The 23,373-nt window shown below is 36.3% G+C and overlaps 1 protein-coding gene and 1 long non-coding RNA gene across 3 annotated transcripts in view; one reads left to right on the top strand and one right to left on the bottom strand.

The window, feature by feature from the left end:
* The first annotated feature begins 570 nt into the window (after positions 1–570).
* The window catches only part of LOC145678429 (uncharacterized), a 66,469-nt gene continuing 43,666 nt past the window's right edge, over positions 571–23,373 (top strand). Inside the window, exons 1-3 of one of the 2 annotated variants that reach the window (XM_081748549.1) lie at positions 571–1,282; positions 2,948–3,142; positions 19,398–19,804. In XM_081748549.1, the coding sequence (XP_081604675.1) occupies positions 19,656–19,804 (149 nt within the window). In that variant the 5' untranslated portion in view covers positions 571–1,282; positions 2,948–3,142; positions 19,398–19,655. The remainder of the gene's footprint in view (positions 1,283–2,947; positions 3,143–19,397; positions 19,805–23,373) is intronic. The other variant, XM_081748548.1, reaches the window with a different exon arrangement.
* Positions 10,193–23,373, bottom strand: part of LOC145678430 (uncharacterized) — a 183,239-nt gene continuing 170,058 nt past the window's right edge. The window contains exon 4 of the long non-coding RNA XR_014130391.1: positions 10,193–12,087. This is a non-coding gene — a long non-coding RNA (uncharacterized LOC145678430). The remainder of the gene's footprint in view (positions 12,088–23,373) is intronic.

The following is a 23,373-nucleotide window of genomic DNA, read 5'->3' as shown; positions in this document are numbered from 1 at the left end:
TTCAAGATTTTGTTGTAAGGGCAGATCCTCTATTTTATAACATCCTTGGTATTATCATCCCAGTAAATCGATGAAGCCAAAAAACAACCGAGCGTCGACACATCTGATTGGCTAGTCTCATTTCTGCTATTGTCTGATTGGATACTTTCGTTTCCGCCATGATTGTTGGCTCAAAACATTGCGATCCTATTGGGCCTAGTATGCAGAGTGGGGGTGACGAAACTGTGACGTATGGCTTTAAGATTTTGTTGTAAGGGCAGATCCTCTATTTTATAAAATCCTTGGATTTTTGCTTCGGTAATAAATTACCAAAGAAGAAGAAAAAGTTAAGCTAACAAATAAAACACAGTTCTGACCAGAGCAGAATGAAATATATTAAAAACTATACTTACAATGTATTATGTCTGATGAAGAGGACGTTAGATCCTTGAAACTATAATACATTGTAAGTATAGTTTTTAATATATTTCATTCTGCTCTGGTCAGAACTGTGTTTTTTTGTTACTCTACTTATCCAGAGCCATGGAGTTTGTTCATTAAGCTAAGATGTTCTCGGAAATCACTTCGACAGTGACCGCTGTAGTATTCACTTCGTGTGTTGCTATAGTGTTGTGAATAGGAAAGGGTTTAGTGGGACTCTTTTTACATTTACACTACACTTACATTCTCCTTCTACATTTACTCGTGCATATACGGTTGCCCCGACCATCTGGAGAGTTTAATGTATTGAAATTTTTAATTTTCCATTTTTTCTCTCAATATCAATTTGGTTTCTACTGTCATTATGTTCGGGCTGGTTGGTTTTTGTCGAGCTCCAGTTTTGTGCGAAGTGTTCGTTTTCTTCAAGTGCTGTTTTTTGATTTTTACATTTAATACAAATGTTTTGTGCATGGTCATTCCGGACGTCACATTTTTCTACAATTCTATTACTTTCTTATAATTTTGCCTAACGTTAGGCGATTTCTGTTTCCTGATCCGCACCATTTTTGTCCTCTTAGGGCAAAACCACGTTTTGATTTCAGTGTAAACCATTTTCTGATTAATATAATTTTCATTTTGTGCAACATTTGTTAATGTAGTAAAGGACATGGATACTCCGGCCGTCTCGTTCTTTATCTGTATTCATACCGGTTCTAATATTTAAATTTGAGGCACAGAAACCGAAGAAGAAGAAGAAGAAGAAAGATGTGCTGGGAAATTTAAGGAAAGAGGAGACTGAAGTTTTGTTTTGGTTTGGAAGAATTTTGACTTTCCTTTAACTGCTAGATTATTTGTCTCAAAGGTAAAGTACTAATTATAATGGGCTCTAAATTTACTTGCGTACTGAAATATCCAACTTATAAGTAATAATTGTTAAGTGTGTAAAATAGTTACGGATTCCATTTAAGCCAGCCTGATTTTTTACAGAGGCAGCAATTTATAGTTAGAGAGTAACACAGACATAAAGGAACATGACAAAACTGTTTATCGTGTAGTTTTATTATACGGATCCATAGTATAAGTAGTAGTAAAAGCAGGTTAGAAGCTCCGCATGGGTTTGTTGGATTCTGTTCTCGACATGAAATGGGCACACTAAAGCCTTGCCCAAATTTTTCTGTACATTTTACTATCTATGGATCCGTATAGTATATCTGCACCCTGTTTATTTATTTGGCATTACTCGAACAGACAGCTCTACCAAATTTTCACACATTTACTGCATTTTCCGGTTTCTTCTTGCAGAGCATGCACTAAATGAGGAACTAATGCATAAACCACAAACCAACTTGTTAGGTGACTACTAAAAGCACGAATGCTATCTGACCAAGTCAGGCAGGAGCGCAGCAGGGGGGCCGGATTGGAGCGGGGGGTGCGTGCGTAAGGAGCAGGTGCGTCAGCGTCCGGGGGCACACGCATAAACAAGGATAGTGGAAAAATACATAAAATATCCGCAATAATTTTCACCTTCAAAAGCACTTCAATCGTAACAGTTCTTACTTTCAGAATGACTTTACTGGTTTCCCGGGTACAAATGGTCCGCTGCGAGGAGAAATTCGTATGTTTTGAATTTTTACTTTCCACACTTTGCATAGTTGATTTTACGTTTTAACATACCATAACGCTGCAAAAACTTTATAATATGACGCTCTTTATCACACAATTCTTTGTAATAAAATCGTATGTTTGCATTATATCCATCGCAAATGTCTATTGCTAACACGAACAGAACATTCCCGCCGTTTATTTCCACCTTTTTCGCATTCTTGTATTTTTCCGCCTTCCGCTTTAGCAAATAGTTGCACTTAGAATACGTTCACTCCCATTCAAAATGTATTTCAATCTGATATCTAATGGTAGAAATTACTTATATTCACACTATAATTTTTTTATGAAAAGTATTTGACATCGTATGTTACCTGTAAATTTTGATTTTGGTAGAGCCGTCTCCTCGAGTGAACCCATTTATTTATGTAATCTGTGATAGAACTGCTGATCCTTTTAATCTTATAGGTTGGGTATGGACTTTCGGGTTTCGGGTAAAACGATGAATTTGGAGAAAGTAGGCTTTTTCTTGAATTTAACAACAACTCAAAATCTATTAGTGCGCAAAAGTAGGTGGGTGCCCCAATGGAGTTCGAGGATACAATGGAATGTCTCATTTCTGCATTTTAAAATATTTTGGGGTAAACTTTACAATATACGCTCCACCTGCGCATCGACAAATAGGGCTGCCTTAAAAGGGTAGAGTACAGTAGAGTAAGATAGGAATAAGTAAAGTAGGGGTAGGAACAGGTTAGCTTAAGGTTAGGGAAGTTTTGGTCCATTTTCATAAAATTAATATAGAGTGTAATTTGTCGTTTCTCACTGAGTATACCAGCTGGAGCAGGCATTGTAAAGTTAACCCATATTTTGAAATATGTCTAAAATTTTGTACAGAACGTTAGTGATTTTTGTTATTGTTTACCAGAAACTATAACTCAGTACGCCGTATGGTTACCGAAATATGGGAATGAAAGACTGACACAATAGATGTGTGAGATTTGCATATAGTACGTTCGCTATCCTCATACACAGTTGCTGCCCGATGCTGAAACCGCGGGTGGTAGAGGATGGCACCAAAATCAGCGTGGGCGCTTATTTATGTCTGGTCGAAGGAAAGTCGGTGAGGATGACAGGTTTCTTGTTGCCAGATTTTCCTTTTTGTGTTATTTCTATAGATCTTTCTAAAATACTTTAAAACATAATACATAAGAATTTTGTATAGGAGGAAATACTGCTAATGTACAGTGGGTCAAATAAGTTTTTGTACACCAGAAATTAGTAATTTTAAAATGTTGTAATATCCCAAAATAAATAAATAATAAAACGCAATTCCATTAGCTGAATTTGTTTCTGTCTACTTGTAAAGTGTACACATTATAATGATGGTACTGAATATACAAATAATATAACGGACGATTTAAGTTAAGTTGCTGAAAACTGAGGTCAAAAAAGTTTCCGTATACGGCACAAACATACAAAAGAAGGAAGCAAAACACACACCAAATAGCGTTTGCAGTGTTTACAGTTGAGTACTCTACTAGTGATAAGGTTCTACTGCAGTTACATTTGGGCAAGGAGATCTACAAAGGCAGTAAAACAATACGTCAAAATGGAAGTGCCAATTCTAGTACGCGAACTGTAAAATTAAGAAAAGAAGGTAAGTCTCTTAGAAATATAGCAGAGACAGTAAAGAAATCACATTCTACAATACAATATATTCTAAATATGTATATTGCAACAAATAGTTTCAAAGATCGACCGTGCAGTGGCCGTCCAACAGCTGAAGGATCATCATAAACGTGTTATTTTAAGAACTATCCGAAATGAATCCAAAACAAGTGCTCCAAACCTAGCTAGTGTGCTTGAAACTGACTATGGTGTACAAGTGGTTCCTGAAACAGGTCGTACTGTCATCAGGAAAGTAAACTACAACAGTCGCGTAGTCAGAAAGGAACCATATGTTAGTAACGCAAACGCCAAGAAACGTACAGAGTTTGTAAAAGCTCATGTGGGCAAGCCAATTAGCTTCTGGAACTGTTTTATTTATTGGTGAGAGCAAATTCAGCATTCATGGATCCGACGGAAGAGTTATTGTGTGGAGGGAACCAAAAACTGAACATTCTGAAAGAAAATCTCCACGACAGTGTACAGAAACTGAATATGGGAGCCTCTTTTATATTGCATCAAGATAACGATCCTAAACATACTACTCGAAAAGTGAACGAGTGGTTGTTGTGTATTGTACCGAAACAACTTCATACTCCTCTACAGTCTCCTGACTGTAATCCAATTGAACATCTGTAGGATGAATTAGGGAGGCGCATTAGGAAACACAATATTAGAAACAAGGACCAGTTGAAAAATGCATTACGTGAAAATGGAAGAACATTCCCCCTGAACCTACATCAAAGTTGGTCACTGCAATGCAGAAACGAATGAGACAAGTACTTAAGATCAAAGGAGAAAAAAATGATTACTAACTGCGATCGAAACGCAACATGGTGTCCCTATTTACGTGCATTTATTTATGTGTACCGAAACTTTGTTGATTTGAAATATGGTCAATATTTTGTGTGTATTTGATTTTCTTCTGAATTATACATTCCAAGTCTTCTGTTTTCTTATGTATATACTTATTATGAAGTTCTTTATGGAAAACTCATAGAAATTGTCATTTCGTTTCTGTACTTTGTAAGATATATTACAATAAATAACCTGAAAACTTCTGTACAGAAACTTTTTTGACCAACTGTATATAAAAGTGGTTGGCGAGGGATAGTAATAATAATAGTTATCATTATTTAAGTATTTCGTTTGTCCTACAGATTGCCCAAATAGGTTTTAAATGAGTACATATATTTTTTAATTAACTACTGAATCAGTAATGACTGAAAAAAAGCAATTGGAATTGTGTAAACTAGGAAATAAACCTTCATAAGTGTGACGAAAAAAACACAATAACACAAATTCACACAGATGTTCATTCCTAATTTATATTTCAGCCAAGTGCTACTGGAACGCGTGTCAAGTTAGACCAACCACCAACAGTAAAACAACCGGAACATATCTCAGAATAATGGGCTAATTAGCTGCTCTAATCCCAATTTTTGGGCTACTATTGTTTATGGGGAAAACGGAATCAAAATGGGCGAGTCTTTCTCGACATCAAGCTAGAATTCTGCATACAGTAACAATGGTCCGATCGGAAAAGTTCAAACGCCAGAATTATGGGCTATTTATGGGGTAATTAGTCGCTGTAATCCCATTTTTGGGGCTCCTAATGTTTAGTGGCAAATCGGAATCAAAATGGGCGAGTCTAGCTTGACATCAAGCTTGAACACCCATATGGTTACAATGGTCCAATCGGAAAAATTCAAACGCCAGTATTATGGGCTAATTAGTAGTTGTAATCCTAATTTTTGGACTCCTAACGTTTAGCAGCAAATCGGAATCAAAACGGGCGAGTCTAGCTTGATATCAAGCTAGAATCCCTCATACGGTTACGGTTACAATGGTCCGATTAGAAGAATTCAGACGCCAGAATTATGGGTTGTTTATGCTCTTATTAGTTGCTCTAATCCCTATTTTTGGGCTCCTACTGTTTAGCGGGAAATCGGAATCAAAATTGGCGAGTCTAGCATGATGGCAGGCTACAGAAGGCTGTTTCAGCCTTGTGGTAGTGAAGTACAGACCCGTGCCCTAGGGCGTAAAACCCCGTTTCCACCGGCGATCATGTTCGATGTGAGAGCCCCGTTGGTGAATGATTACACGACACCGTAGTTTCCACTGAAGGAGGCCTCTATTGAGCACTGCCTGTTCCAATATCGCCCACTCCTCCTTGCACACTTTCCAAAGACCACCAAGTGTGGTCGGACGACGCTTATTGATGTTCCGTTTGAGGAGGTCGAAAGCACAGAAGTCCATAGGAGATGCATCTGGTGACTTGACGGGGATGTCTCGAAATCGGATAGCCTTTACATCTGTCTCCTGATCATACGTGTCATGTAGGCCACCGTTCGTTTGGCAGTATGGCTGCTGGCCTTGCCCTGGTGGATGAACACTCTGTCAGTGTCATTGCAGTACAAAGTCGGGGCATGTTGGCGATAGATGGGTTCCAGTACATGCTCGATATAATACGCTACATTCACCTTGACATTTGATGACACCCGGTGTATCGGAAGCTTTCCTTTTGCACAGAAACCCGTCACTACCATAAATCCCTTTGGAAAACTCTCCTTGCAGGAGCGAACCCCCTTTGCATGATCGGTTCCATCACTGCGGCGGTAGTAAATTGCATGCATGTGCTGGGATCCTGTCAAATAGACCCATGCTTCATATAAGGTGATCACATAACGCCATTTGTCACCTGCCAGATAACCTTCATACAGCCTTTTGCATGCCACCCTCCGTTGTATGCACTTCCGAGTCCCAAATTGTCGCGTTGGATGGTGGATTCTTCTGGGTCACAACCCGGCGGACCTTGGAAATGACGTCTTGACTGCGTTGTGGAGCCGGTTGCTTCTTTTGCCCCTTTTGAGGACACATGACAATGGTTTGATTTGGGTTTGCATTGCGATGGATGGCTGCGTTAATTCCCTAATCAGACACTGTGAAACCTTTCTTCTTGCACTGTTCTTATTCGACTATATCTGTAGCCTATATCAAAAAGTGCTACAATGTAGCCCTCCCAAAAAGGGTCGATTTTCGGCGGCATTCTGCTCATACACGTCTCTCCTCTGCACGGCTTATACACAAGTGTCTGGCTACTCCGTACTGCGTGTGCTGACGCGAAACTTGCGCCTCTGGTGGCGACTGCAAATTGCTGCCATAAGGATGAAACAGCCTTCTGTAGAATCCCCCATATGGTTACAATGGTCCGATCGAAATAATCAAACGCCAGAATTATGGGCTAAGTAGTTGCTCTAATACCAGTTTTTGGGCTACTACTGTTTATCAGGGAAACGGAATCAATATGGGCGAGTCTAGCTTGACATCAACCTAGAGCCGTACATACAGTAACAATTGTCCGATCGGAAAAAATCAAACGCCAGAATTATGGGCTAATTAGTCGCTGTAATCCCAATTTTTGGGCTCCTAACGTTTAGCGACAAATCGGAATCAGAATGGGCGAGTCTAGCTTCACATCAAGCTAGAACCCTCCATACGGTTACGGTTACAATGGTCCGATTGGAAAATTTCAAACGCCAGAATTATGGGCTATTTACGGACTAATTATTTGCTCTAGTTCCAATTTTTGGGCTCCTACTATTTAGTGGGAAATCGGATACAAGAATGGCAAGTGTATCTTGACATCAAGCTAGAAACCCCCATGCGGTAACAATGCTCCCATCGAAAAAGTTCAAACGCCAGAATTATGGGCTAATTGGTGCTCTGATTCCGAGTTTGGGTCTGCTACCGTTTAGCAGGAATTTTTCATCAAATTGTGGGATTTGGCTTAACTTCTAGCTATAAACCTAGTACTATAATACTCCGATCAAATAATTAATATGTCTTAATTATGGGTTATTTGTGTGCTAATTAGTTGCTCTAATGTCGATTTTGGTTCTTCTATTGTTAACAGGAAATCTCATAGAAGACTGGAATTGATTTCTAGATAACGTGGGGTGATAATTTCAAAGTTGCAGTGAGAAAACGTCGATGTGTATTAACTGAAAATTGATTTATTTCCATTCTCCGCGAATACAATATATATATATCTACTAATAAATCCATGAATTCTCTTCTCACGTGTTTATGTTCATTATGTTTGGAAGTAAGTAGTGTATATGTAGAATTTATATAGTGAAATATATTATTTTTTAAAAATATTTTTTTGTTTAAAGGAAATTCGCCGTTGCTGGGGGTCGCAGTGGCACAGCGGTAGAATGTTTACCTCTTGCGCGTGTGATCCCTGGTTCGATCCCAGATCGCGCCAAGAGGTCTTTGTGGTTGACAGACACAGTGTGCTGGGGTTCTCCCATTTCCTCTCACTTTATTCATTCCACCGTTTCATATACACACTACTTACTTCCAAACATAATGAACATAAATGCGTGAAAAGAGAATTCATGGATTTACTAGTAGAGATATATATTTACATTTGGGGAGAGTGAAAATAAATCAATTTTCAGTTAATAAATATCGATATTTTCTCACTGCAACTTTGAAATTATCATCCCACCTTATCTAGAAATCAATACCAATCTTGCATGAGATTTCTTGCGAACGATAGAAGAACAAAACTCGACATTAGAGCAACTAAATAGCCCATTATTCTGAGATATGTTCCTGTCGTTTTAGTGTTGGTGGTTGGTCTAACTTGACACGCGTGCTACTGGAACTTATTTATTCTTATATTATTTTCACTAAACCCTAGAGTTTGTGCTAGTGTTGCTTTAATTCTACGTCTTTTCCACATGGCTAATTAAGTGTGATTTATTAGACTAGTTTTGCCCCCGAAATGAGAAGTATCTTTTTAAATTCGAGACGAGACTAGACATTTCACAAGTCTGGCGGGCAACTCTAGTTTATCCCAGTCTCTGTTCTCAGATTTTGTTCGTTACATAAATCAGCAAAAAAATAAAAATAAAATAAAAAAAATAAATAAATAAAAAATAAAAAAGGATAAAATTATTGTACAAACACAATGAAGAACATTTATCAGTTTTTAAAAGATACCCAAGCCATTAAACCACATACTCCAATGATAAATGTGGTTTGAATGTTACATCATTCCTTTCATGAACCTCTCGATATGCTGAAGGATTCTGATAACTTCTAGATGAAATTAAGACAAGTAAAATTTGTCTCACATTCTGATACTACAGAAGACCTCCAAGCCATCCGAATATAATACTCAAACTTTGAAGTAGTCGGCTACATCTACAACTACTGGTTGTGACACAGGAATAATATGAAAGAAAGAACCTATTCCTGAGTCCAAACACACACACACATATATATATATATATATATATATATATATATATAAAGTAATAAACATTGCTCGCTATTCCTTATTGTTTTTGTTCTATGGCAATATATGTTGAAACTAAAAATCGTTAATTTGTACCACTTCCGGTTTGAATAGAGGGTATAGAACCTATTTTTGGAACGCCGAATCGATTGCAAGAAAGGTGCTTCTCAGTATCTTTTACAGTGTGGAAATCAGTATTGAAGCCAGAAGTACTGTAAATTCAACCACCTTTTGTTAGGGATGTACCGATATCGATACTTTTAGACACGTTTCTTATATATTATCAGGATTTTTCAGAATAATGAAATGAACAACATTGTAATAGGGTATATTAGATATAAGGCCAAAATTTGACATGCAAAGACAAAAAGCAGAATTTCATATTAGGTTCCATACAAAAGATATATTTCCTCTAAATTTAATCTAGCTCACATAAAATGAACTAAAAAGCAGCGAATACTTAGATAGTGTAAACTTAATTCTAAGAGTCCGTGATTGATATTTAGAGTTATAATATACTTTGATAGTTACATTTTTTTTACTGGTCTCTATTATATACATATAATGCAAACGGATACTTCTGTTACAAATTTTTACAAATTTGTTTACAAAATTATGCGTGATGAACCAGGTGTTGCTGTGTATATCATAACAAAAAGAGGGTTATTTAAGCGATGTCGAAAACGATAAAACTATTTATTAACTTTAGAACAAGTTGTTTTTAACCAGTGAAACTTTTCTACAGTTATATGCATTGTTATGAACTAATTCTTAACCTCCCGTTCGCTTTCCGGAATTCATAGTTTTTACAAAAGGATTGTCCACCATATCAAGGAAATTTGTAATACGTCCGTTTCGCATAAAAACTGTATCATTAAAAAAATGACATACGAGAAACTGCATTCCAATTCTGAAATTAATGTTATTGAAAAATTATATTTTTTTTGTAAATGCAAAGTATTACAAGTCACTTTGATTGTAATTGTAAGACTGAGAAAGTAACATAGAAGAATAACAGGAAGTAAATTCTATGTTCTATTCAAATCTTATAAATATTTAGTAAAAATATAAACTAAAAAAGTCTATTTCAAAAGTTTCATTCATTTGTAGTAGTTTCGAAAAATTTGAACACAATTTAGTAATTTGCAACATCACGTGTTACACTAACTATTTTCTAGTAGTTGAAATTGAGTAAACGCAAATTACAATGAAGAAACGTAAGTGCTTCAGCTGTTTCAGGTTTTATCCTACTTCTTAAATTATCATATATATATGTCCACCAATACTAAAAAGACGTTCACTTTCAACTGATGATGGGGAGCACTGAAATATTTCTTCACAAGTTGTACAAGTAAACGAAAACTATTTACATGCTGTTTCCACCACGATAGAGGATCATCACTTCTTGGAATGCACTGCATTGCAGGATAAGTGTCGAGTTCCGTTAGGAGAGCTTTGGAGCCTTTTTTTACTTGAGTATCTTCTGAAACTTGCTCCAAATTTCAAATATCACACTTTGTCTTTTTAGCAGAAGGGGGATCATCCGGATCTGAATCAGAAGGTTCTTGCGAAGTAAAAATTGGTTCATTGTGTACCACTCTCGAACTTTGAGATGTCTGCAACGCTTCCATTTCGTTACAAATCCATAACTTTATTTCATCCTTTTGAATTTCACTTGATACATATTTAAACTTATAACGCGGATCGAGAACCATAGCCATGAGAATATTCTTGTTGCACTTATATTGAGCTAGCCTACTTTGTATTGAACTCAATAATTCGGCACTAGTTGTTTTAATCCCAGAGTGACGTTCCTCTTGTTGTAAATACTTCTCTAACACGAAAATTGATGGAAAAACTTGGGAAATGCACGCATGTTGGGTACTCATTTCCCTCGTTATTTGCTCCAAAGGTCGAAGCAGGTCCACCAGCTTTTCGGCAAGTGTCCATTGATGGGGTAAGTGAGCACGAAATATTATTGTCTGCACAAGACATTACAAGTGCTTCTTTTTCTTCTGTTATTCTCTCGAACATGTAGAACGTCGAATTCCACCGACTGGAAGCATCCTGTATTAGTTCATGTACTGGTAGTCCTAACTGTTCTTCTAATGTTCGCAAATTCCTCTTTGGCTTTGGCGGAAAGATGAAAGTGGCCGACTAGATATCTGCACACTCCGGTCATATCAATTATAGCCCTCTGCGATGAAATAGAATCATTAATACATAACTGTAAAGTATGTATAAAACACGGAATATATTTGCTTTGCAATTTACTTGAACGTATGCCAGAAACCATGTTGGATGCATTGTCACGCACTATCACAAACGTGTTATCAGCTTCAATATTCCAGTTTTCTAGTGCTTCGTCAATCTTTTGCGAAATATTATCACCTGTGTGACTACCGGGAAAGAACGTCAGTATTGCAGTGACTGCGGTAAGTATTGCAGTCTCTCTTTCAAACGACTTATTCACGTAATGTGCAGTGAGACTCAGAAACGGGTAACCCGTGTGATTATCTGTCCATGTCCGTCGTAAAGCTGATGAAATTCGAATCCTTAATCCTATATTTTATCTTGGAACGCACTCTGTTGTCAATGTCTCCCAATTATTGTTTCAGAAAAGTACTTACGACTTGGCATGGTGTAGCATGGTAGCAGTTCTTGAATCAAATTTCGAAACCCAGTGTCACTTACGATAGAAAATGGTTGCAAATCAATGCAGATCATTTTCCCCAATTTTGTACGATATTCGACGAGCAAGGGAGTCATTGATATCCCATACTTTTCTTTTTTCGAACAGTTTTTTCTTTCACTGTTTGTTGGGAAAAAGATGGCTGGTGTTTGGAAGTCGATGGAGTCGGAACAGATTTCGCTGCTGCTTTGGATTCTTCTAGAAATTGCTGGTATAAATCTGGATGCTTCACCTGCAAGTGTTTTTTTCATAATGGTGGTATTAAAAGTCTTGATGTCCTTGCACTGATGAGACACTAGTATGCTACAGGTTTTGCACTTTGCCTTAGACTTGTCTTGAGAGAATTCATCGAAATATTTCCACAAAAGACTAGTTCGTGTACTTGACATCTTTACACCTAAAATGAAATGTAGATAACATAAAATAATTTGACTTCTCTGCTGGTTGGAAGAAAATTACACTAAAAGGGCTTAAAACAGTCTTTACATAATAAAACGGTAAGTTTATATTTTGGAAAAGATTTCAAAAGACCCACATTATTAAACGTCTTTCTTTTACATTCCTTATGTCTTTCATTTTCGCCAAAGTTTATTTAAGCCCTCGCTCTGGTAGTTCTTATTCCTATTGACAATATTGACATTTTCTTCCAGTGAAAATTATAGCACTTAATTTGTTTCTTCCTATGTTAAACCGCCTGTCCCCAAAAGTTACGTAACCCGCTTGTCCCGCTGTCTCGTAGTCCTATAAACTAAAATATATAGGGACACAGCTATTGTACCGTAACAAAGCCCTATATTCTGCTAAGATACTAACCAACGAAATGTTATTCAGAAAACTGCAAGGCGGTAAACCTAACGCTTATCGAAATGTAGGGTAATAAAGAGTGACATTATAAGTATGTGGAGTTTGCGTACTAGACGGTTCACATATTTAGGTAAGTGCAATGTACTACGATTGATAATGAAATGTTCGAAAGATCTCCACAGGATTTCTGAATTACAGATTACACCAGAAAAACATTTCTGCTAGGTCAGTTACACCTTACTTCACTGATAAATTGGCTAGTTGCCACATTGGCAACTCCGGTGTCTCTCCCGACATGGTCACACGAAAATCATTGTAGACTCCAGGCCCATTCTTGCCCCAAGTTGACATTTGGCACACCTATGCCGGACATATGGGGCTACCTTGGTACCCAATTTCAAGAAAATCAAATGGCCACTTTCTGAGATATCACTGATCCAGAATTTCCCCGGAAAATATTTGATTTTCAAAAAACCGTTCCTGACATATCTTGTAGCCTATTTTGTCCTCTTTAAAGCGGTATATTGTTTTTATCTCTAGCTCAATATTTACGGGAGATATGGCCAGACCCGTATCCACGGGGATCTAGGGGGCCGCCCCCCTAATTTTTTTTACTGGAGCCGCGGTGGCTCAGTGGTAGAGCGTTCACCTCTGGTGCATGGGGTCCCGGGTTCAAGTGAACTTTGTGGTGGAGAAACACCGTGTGCGTGGGTTTCCTAGGGGTTCTCCCGTTTCCACCCACTTTCTTCATTCCACCATTTCATTCATTTCTCATCTTCACCGTCTCCTTTAGCTTTGCCGGCATAATCATGGGACGTAAAACTCAAAATTTCATTTCATTTCCTAATTTTTTACTGCCCCTGTAACTTCTACCCCCCTCCCATATTTTTGGGCTGGCTACCGGCCTGGATATGACCAATTAAAGCTAACAAGGTTCCACAAAAAACATCAATTTTTTCCATTTTTTACCATCCTGTACTCTGAAACCACAGGGGTTACAGGGCTAAAACTTGGTACATGATCATATCTCATAGGGACCTACACGTACACCAAGCTCCATCCAATTCTGAGACGACGAGGGTTTTTTTCCTGAAAATTTGGTTGACCACAATGAATTGCTCCGTAATGAATACCGGTAGTGAAAAGATGCATTACATTTTTCCGGTGACTGTTTGACAGTTTGAATTAAACAGTAATAATCTAACAGTGTTTTATTAATCGTTGTCTTCTAAGTATTCTATCCAAGGACAGGTTATAATTGTACGTTAGATCACTTTACTGACATTCATGTTCCTGTAGTAGCCAAGTAAATATTATGTGCTAAATATTTCTAATATTCTTCATCAGTAGTACCAGACTTTTATTCAAACTTCTAAAGGGAATTGATTATATTTTAAGTTGCTTTTACTTCCAGTGAAAATATGTAACAAAATATGTATTTAAAATGTAACTTCTGCTGCGTATGCTATGATGTTATTATAACGAAAAATGAGGGTAGCATATCAACACAACAAATTTAAGAGGTTAGTAAGGCATACAGCTCAGTAAAATGGAATATAATATAATTAAATATTTGTTACGTTTATAAACAATTATACGTTTTAACTTACTTATTTAACATAAGTATACAGAGCCACAGATCTAATAGAGCAAGATAATGTAACTTCCCCTGTAACGGGTATGTAGGAAACAGGAAATGAAGATGTTAGAAATGACTGGGAGTTATGGACAATATATATGCACAAGAGCTCAGTAATTTTGACCTCATTACACAGATATACGTACACTTATACGTGACCATAGTTATTTCTTCGATTTAGGAAATTTTGAGTGTGGCCTCCCGTAGCGTAGTTGCTAACGCTCTCATTCGGTGTGAGCGGTTCCGGGTTTGATTCCCGGTGGGGGCACTCGGTCGAAAAAGTGTAAAAAGGTTTTTCAGGCCAGCCGTCCTGAATGAGGGTTTCCTGGGTTTTCCTTAATCACACCAGGCAAATGCCGGGATCGATTTAGGAAATTTTGAGTGTGGCCTCCCGTAGCGTAGTTGCTAACGCTCTCTCATTCGGTGTGAGCGGTTCCGGGTTTGATTCCCGGTGGGGGCACTCGGTCGAAAAAGTGTAAAAAGGTTTTTCAGGCCAGCCGTCCTGAATGAGGGTTTCCTGGGTTTTCCTTAATCACACCAGGCAAATGCCGGGATGGTATCTAACTTCCAGGCCGTTCCCTCCTTTCCCTTTTCCCGGATAGTGTGCTCGTCGAGGGACGTCATCCCTCATACGTGACGGGCTAACATGGTCATATATGCCGAAAGCCCAGAAATCTGAATCCTAAATCCCGAAACTTTGAGCCACCAGTTAAAAAAACTGGCTTCTTGTTATTATAAGCCAAAGTCCCATAAGTCGTTGGAATATTAATAATGTGGGCAAGTGAATAATTGTGTAATAAGGCTATAGTTACTCAGTTCTTGTGTGGGTGGAATTCTTCATTCTGTCCCTTCCTTAATTCTCTCCAGTTTCCTGACTTTCTGTTTTCTATATAGTCTTTTGAACATCAGAGAAAGTAACATAGGATCCTATTTGTGCTCTTTTGCCTTAGTAGCACCACCTGGTCACGCTAAGTAAATAGATTATAATTAAAATCGTCAGAGAGTTGAAAGAAGTGAGGGCTTTACACAAGTTGTATGAGCCGTAACGGTTACTAAATGGCAATTGGTACATTAATATTCTTTCCCCCCCAGTTCTTAAGTTTTATTTGGCGATAATTTTAATAATACAGAGAAAAAAATAGTTTGTGTATAATGTCAATCAGTGTAAAGTAGTTATGTTATTCATTCTTTAATGTTGTACTCCTTGGTGCCTTCCATATCAATTCAGGCACCATCAGATATTGTTGAAACTTCTTTTTATAGCAAGTAGACATGTTTTTAAGAGACCCATATTTTTTTGTTTTGTAGAAATAAATTTTCCCGTCAAGTAATGGGCCATCAAAGACGGGGAGTACAATTTATGGAGTGTAGAAGACATGGAAAATGGTCAACTTCGGAGCCCCACCATTCAGCTATGGAGACAGGTAAAGTCATAATTCTTGTTGTGGTATGTACATAGGGATATAAATAAATTATATTTTATTATAGTTTGGTTTGCGCATGCGTACCTTTTTGTACATAAATTAACAAATGAACGTCAGTTTATCTGAAAAGTCGAAGTTTGCGAATTGTTTTCGGGCACTTCTGGTTCGAATTTTAAAATTCTGTTTTTACGATTGGTAAGACTTAGTTAACCGCTTTACGAAAAAAAAATTTTGTATCGCTTCTGTGTGCAACCGTTTTGTCGCAAAAAATTCGAGAAATTGTAAAATTTTCAAAAATCGCCATTTTTGGGCGCCATTTTCTCGAAAACACTATCTTTTAAAATTCTGAAATTTTGTCAGGTGGTTCAACTTTACATGAACAATAAACACACCAAATACCATCATGAATTAACTACAGCCTTTTGAAGTTAGCAACGTTTCGTTAACTTTGATGTCCCAGTTAGCAACACTGAAAACAATAAAAGTGCAATGATATGATGATGGTTGTGGTTCACATTAATTAAATGAAGAGTAAAAGGTTTTTCTGGCAGGCTTTTTTATTATTTTGATCAAAAAAGCTCTCTGGAATAGTAAAATGGGCCTTTCCCCCTACTTCTTTGTTTTCTTAAACCGAAGTAATCTGAGATGGAAATTACGATTACGAAACACACAAATTTTAAGTTTACTTAAAATGGCAATCCAATAAATTCTGATGATCTATAAAAAGCCTGAACTATTACTTCAGTGATGATTCGGAATGCTCCAGACAAAGTCTCAATTAAGTGCGATGTCATTACAGTGATCGAAAAAGAACAAAAAGTTTAAAAAAAAATTGAAACATTTTCTTACGCGTTCCATCAAAGAAATTTACGGACTTTTTAAATAGAACAATCCCAACATAAGAATGAGTCACTCGGAATTTTATAGTATTCGACTAAAGTGGGTCAGTCCGCAACCTGCGAGGGAAGTGTGTGTGTGTATTGTGCAAATTTTAAGTTAGCTGCTAATGCATTGCAACAAATCAAAGGTGCAGCCTGTATTAAAGCTGTCATGACTGACCTATTTCCTTTAGTAGTATGATCCGTAGAAAATGACAGCTGACTTCTTCAAGAACGTGGTGAATGTCCTGGAGTGGAAGGAATGAGTATCGAGTCTTCAATTATTGATCCTGATGAAAATGAAAGTGTTAATATGCCATATGGGAAAACAATGATCTCGTTAAAAAAAAACTGCCACTTTCAGTTTTCGTATCGTACATTGCTAGTTTAACTGTAAGAATTGTAATTCATGACTACATTAAGAAAATCCAAACAGAATTAATTGCTACCGAAAAGCAACGTATAAAATTTCAAGATACAAATTCTATTTTACTTAATGTGGATTTCGTTGAAAACTGGACTGTTATTCTGCAAAGTGAAATTCAGAGTTATCACCGGAATATGGAACAACAGACAGTTTTGTTGTAATAAACGACGACAAAACACACGATTCGGCTTATGTACTCATAGCCATAGACAAAATTCTAAAAATACCCGAAGAAAAGCGAAAATATAGGTTATAGAAAAAGGTTCGAATACGTGAAAATAAGTGTCTACAATTTTCCAAACCGTGTCAGTGATTTCTGATGGTGCTGCATCCCATTAAAAATCGCTTTCATATGATCGAGATGCAAACAGGTCCGATAAAGCAGTGGTTTTGCAGTTAAACCGGCCATGCTAGGGTCTCTGCGACGGTATTGCGGGGAAGGGGAGGTTGTAAAGAATGTGGCAACGCGGCATAACCTTAGGCAAAAACAGATACACAGTATTAAAACCGCAGAATAATTCGTGAGTATAGTGCAAGTACAAACTCCGGGTATTATTCTCGTTTTGTTGCCTGGAACTGAATTCGACAACTTTCGGAAGAAAGAAAGAAAGAAAGAAGGAAAAAAAAAAAAAAAAAGAATGGGAAAGTATGCGACCGGTAACTGGTATTCAACGAAGTCCCCTTTGGCTTTCGGAAAATGGCGAAGTTTTTATGGAAGTTTTTAACGGGTCACCATGAATTAACTTCATGCTTCCCCCAAAATCGAGCTTCTGCAATTCAAAGTGTAGATTTAAAAAGTCTGCAAAAAGGAACTTTTGTTACATACATATCCGCAAAGGCACTGATTTCTCTGTAAATTGGGGGAGGGGGGGCATTCAGATGCAGAAGGTATATATATATATATATATATGAGGATTTTAAAACAAATTGCATTCAAATTATGTCAAATATTGTATATTCATAAATACAATAGTGGGCCCACATCAGCTTTGGGAAGCTCGCCCCCCCCCCTCCAGGATCGGTGCCCCTGCATATACGTAGGATAACCAGTCGTGCATAGCAGAATTATCAATAAATCATGAATTACGTAAGGTTGAAGTGCTGTTTATGCTTCCACATGAACCTTCAGCAGGGTACAGGTTTCCAGAAGAGCATAAAGAAGTGAAAATAAGTGTTTTGTGATTATCGACAATGTGCTACGCAGGGGCGGATTCAGGACGGACTTCTTGGGGGAGGTGTAATACTGCTACTTAGAGTTACTTTTAAGAGCTCCAAACTCTGGGATGGGTTTTATTTATATATAAAATAAAAGTTTCTTCTTCTGAGAGAGCGATCGCCTACCTGGATCCACCTCTGGACGAGTTGTGAATGTACCAACACCTATTAGAGCATCTGCACGGTTACATGCTATTAGCGAAGAGGACACCAAGCAAGCAAATGATTGGTCCATGTGAAAAAAAATCAGTGAAATTTTGTTTCCGAAGACTATTTTAAGTAAGTGAACTTAAAATTTGTGTGTTTCGTAATCGTAATTTCTACCTTAGATTACTTTGTTTTTAAAAAAAACGGAGGAGAAGAGGGAAAGGCTCATTTCACTATTTCAGAGAGCCTTTTTGATCAAAATAATAGAAAACCAGTCAGGAAAACCTTTTATTCTTCATTTAATTAATGTGAACCACAAACATCATCAAATCATTGCATTTTTATTGTTTCCAGTGTTGCTAACTGGGACATCAAAGTTAATGAATCTAACTTGTAGTTAATTCATAGGCTGTAGTTTAATTCAAAAGGCTGTAGTTAATTCATAAAGTATTAGTCGAGAATGGTATTTGGTGTGTTTATTATTCATGTAAAGTTGAACCACCTGACAAAATTTCAGAATTTTAAAAGATGGTATTTTCAAGAAAATGGCGCCCAAAAATGGCGATTTTTGAAAATTTTACAATTTCTCGAATTTTTTGCGACAAAACGGTTGCACACAGAAGCGATACAATTTTTTTTTTCGTAAAGCGGGTAACTAGGTCTTACCAACCATGAAAACAGAATTTTAAAATTCGAACCGGAAGTGCTCGAAAAAATTCGAAAACTTCGATTTTTCAGATAAACTGACGTTCATTTGTTAATTTATGTACAAAAAGATACGCATGCGCAAACCAAACTATAATAAAATATAGTTTATTTATATCCCTATGTACATACCACAACAAGAATTATGACTTTACCTGTCTCCATAGCTGAATGGTGCGGCTCCGAAGTTGACCATTTTCCATGTCTTCTACACTTCATAAATTGTACTCCCCGTCTTTGATGGCCCATTACTTGGCGGGATTTTTTTTTCGACAAAACAAAAAAATATGGGTCTCCTAAAAACATGTCTAGTTGCTATAAAAAAAAGTTTCAACAATATCTGAGATGGTAATGGTACAATTTTCCTTTTTTTTTTTTTTTCTTTCTTTCTTGAGTTGAAATGGAAGGCACCCCTTGCATTACGCATTTGCACATATATTTTATTTTGCTTGTTGTGTCTTATTTCAGGTTCTACTCGAATGTGTAAAAAGATGTTGAAAAGTAGAGTCAGAGTGAGGAAAACCTACCTTAGAATTCGAAATGGAGAATGTGATAAACTGCAATAAGTATTAATTTGTTGGATTTAATAGTCAAAATGAACTATCAAGCTGTTTCTTGGCTTGGACAATAAATATAAAATATTGACGAAGATTTCAAGATACTGTGTGGTGATCTAGTTTGTACAAAAGGATATAATTAAAATACAATATTAAAAAGATTGTAGTAATGGCAGGAAGTGAGACTGTAAATCAGTTGAAAGAGTTAGGTCCGGATGAGGATCTGCCGAACAATGTTAACCAAGTAAAATGTAAGGAGACAACAGAGGAACCAATGTTACCATCTGGAGATACCAGTTCGATTTCTAAAATGGAAAGGTATTTAAAGTATTCTGTAGCATTTTGTTTTGGCTCACTTTTGTTCACAAAAACCTAGACTGCCTTTCAGAGACTAAATCCGAAAAAGATACCCTAGATCCTTGCAAATTCCTTTTAAATCTGGGTCATTTTCTCTGCATTTTTGCCATGGTCAAGAGTGAAAATTGCACTATAATATTGCAGTATGCACATGAAAATTTCGTTGTAGATTAGCAAAACAGCTACAGTACAGAAATTAGGGTAATTTTAAGTCGTAAATTTGATGCATTATTTATATTTTAAATTCAGAATGATTTTAAAAACGATAGAAATAAGGAACTATCATAATACAAACAGATTACGATAATTAACTATCTGCTTCACGCAATTCGCTAATTGTTTCACTACGAATGTAAGTGTCCCGAAAACACCTTTCTACGCTTATTTTCGTTGGAGCCAAAACTAAGGAGTAATTCATAGAAAACCATCGATATCAGCAGGGTAAAACCAAGAATATTTGAAAACATTCTAGTATAACATGTGAGTTATCAGTCCTGTCTTTTACGTAGCAAGTTGATAGGAAACTGGTGTTTGTTTCTTAAAAGGTTTTAAAAAAAAGTAATATCACATTTATTTGTAATGTCACTATTACAACCTAACTGAAAAAAATTAGCTACGCTTAAGGGGAGTTCCTTTTTTTCTTTTTTTTTTAAGCTTCACTCGTAAAACTTCTTTTTTTAAAGCTTGAATATATATTTAGTAATCCTTTGAAAATAGCTTAAGGAAAAGGCGAATTGGACACTTAACACACAGCCTTTCTCCATGAACTATCAAGAAAAGAATAACGCTCAGTGAACGAATGGTAAACTGCGTGGAAAATACGAAAATGATAAAACCTAAGAACAGTGGTTCGAATCCCCTCAACGACGTGCTAATTTTTTTTCCTTTTCTTTTTTCAGAAAAACTAAAGCAAAGGAAGGGGATATTAAGAGTTGATAGTATGTCAGAAAAAACATTTCATAATGACGTAAGCTACAGTAGGAAACACCTGTTTCATACGAAAAGAATCGTTTACATCAGAAACCCAACAAATTTGACTACTTTCTAGGTTTAATTGCTTTAAGTTGTAACAATCTAAGCCATAACAAGATACTGTAGATTGAATTGCTATTAACTGTCGGATGAAAAAAAAAAAAAAAAAAAAAAAAAAAAAAAAAAAACGCTAAATCAGTCACAACAGATATATTTTAAAAAAGGAGACCTTCCTTTCTAATGTTAAACATGGTAGATATATGTGCTTAATGAAGGTAGTTGTTTTAAATATTTTATTTATCTGAAAATGTATTATAAGGAACTTATTAGAGAGAAATGTATTTAAATCAGGGTGGAAAGAAATCATGATTTTTAAAAAAAAAAACAAAATCATTTTTGATGATTTTTTTGATTTAAATCAAAAATCTTTCTCCTCGTAGAATACAAGTCGCGAACTGAAGAAAAAGCATTACGAATTAGTATTAAATGCCAATTATGCCATATAAGTAAAAGTATTGGGGTTGAATTTTGAATTAATCCCCAATCGTTAACCTATATCAATCCCAAACAATGTTTCTTAACAATTTTAAATTATGGCTTTTTTTAGGGGGGGGGGGTAAATTATAGACTTTCAGTCAAGTATCATTCCTATTTATCCTAGATCATGGTTCATACCTCATTCTTTTCAGAATAGAACAGCCTTTAGAACGGTAACATTCACATTTTCCCTATCATGTCCCTGAAGCAGAAAATTTTGAGAGAAGTCGGATTTTTTTTTTTTTTTTTTTCAAATTTTGATCCCCTCTGGACCTGTGTTAACACACAGATCTCAAACTGGGAAATACTAAGGGTGTTCTAAATTTGTGTACAAAATTTCAAACTTCTATCAAATTGTAAGGGCGGGAAAAATATTTAATAGTGAGGTAAGACCACCCCACAATACTCCAGATGACCCGGATGTAATATAAAAATTTCCTCAGACATTTCTATTTATCCTAGAATCATGATTTGTACATTATTCTCTTCAGAATAAAACAGAGTTTCAAACGGTACCATTCAAATGTCTCCATCGTGTAGGCTATCTGGGGCTGGAAAATCACGAAAAAAGGGACTTTCTGTTAAGAAATATCTCGTTTTTACTTTTTATCCCTCTGTACGGCCTCTGTTTAAAGGCAAAGATCTGAAACAAATCTGAAAAATACTAAGGGGTGCAGTGAATGAGTGTCCAAAATTTCAAACTTCTAGATGCAAAAGTAAGCCCGCGAAAAATAATATCCCCAAATACTCCAGATTCCAATATAAAACAGGATCTCAGGTAACAGTTTCCTGAGTCATCCATATTTATCCTAAGATCATGGTTCGTACATCATTCTCTTCAGAATAGAACAGCCTTTCAAATGGTACCATTCGTATGTCTCCATCTTAGGCGGGAAAATCGCGAAGAAAGTTATTTTTTGTTAAAAATATCTTCTTTTTTTTTTTTTTTTTTTTCATTTTTGCCCCTCTGGACCGCCCTGTTTTCACGCAGAGATCTGGAATCATCTGAAAAATACTAAGGGTGCACTGAACGAGTGTGCAGAATTTCAGTCTTCTGAATGCAAAATGTAGGCCCTCCAAAAAATAATAAACATAGGCACAACAAAAAATAACTTTTTTAAATTTATGTCGTCATCACATCCTATGTTTCGACGCAGAGAGGCGTGAAAGCATATGTAACGTGCTCTACAATGCCTTCAGTCCTGAAAAAACGAAGTAAAAAGCTTCGAATAATGAAGATTTTATCCTATCACATAAAAATAGGTGATATAATTTAAAAGATTAAACGTTAAGAAAAAAGTACAGCAACGCTTATCAAAGTGACACTTTTTTTCCGCAAACGTTACTGATATTTGGCAGGGGCATATTTTAAGGAAATTGTAACTAGCTGGCGGCACGAAATACATAAATTTTGCCATAAGTTATAAAATCTAAAAAAAATTCGGAGAGGGGATAGGACACTTCTAAATACGCACTATTATCTGGGAACAAATATATAGACGCGCACACAAAAGAATCTTCGTCTCAAATGTCGATGGTGATTTCCCCGTTGGAATAGTTAACGATTTACAATATAAACCCTATGTTACGAAGAGAAGAAAACAGGATTGCCCTGTTACCCGTTCAAATGGGATTTTCCTTAATCATCCTTCATGACACTTATTTTCATACTATGCTGTACATACTGTACATTTGAGTCTCATTGTATTATGATTATCATCTTCCATAATCGAAATAACATAACAGAAACGGGACTTTGCTTATTTTCACTTTAAATTATTTCGGAATTTGATTTAAATCATCGATTTTTATTTAAAAAATCAAATAATTTAAATCATGATTTAAATCAGACTGATTTAAATCAATCTACCCGGATTTAAATAAAATAATGTTTTTCTGTAAGAGTAAGAAGGGAAAAGAAGAGACTTCTAAATTATTATAATTTAATATTTTCAGTTATTACATACATATATACATTCATAATTTTTTGACTTATATACAAAAAGATAAATAACATACAA

This window comes from Thermobia domestica, chromosome 2, assembly GCF_964235325.1.
Source record: "Thermobia domestica chromosome 2, izTheDome1.hap1.1, whole genome shotgun sequence".
Taxonomy (NCBI): domain Eukaryota; kingdom Metazoa; phylum Arthropoda; class Insecta; order Zygentoma; family Lepismatidae; genus Thermobia; species Thermobia domestica.
This window is presented reverse-complemented; position numbering and strand designations above follow the sequence as displayed.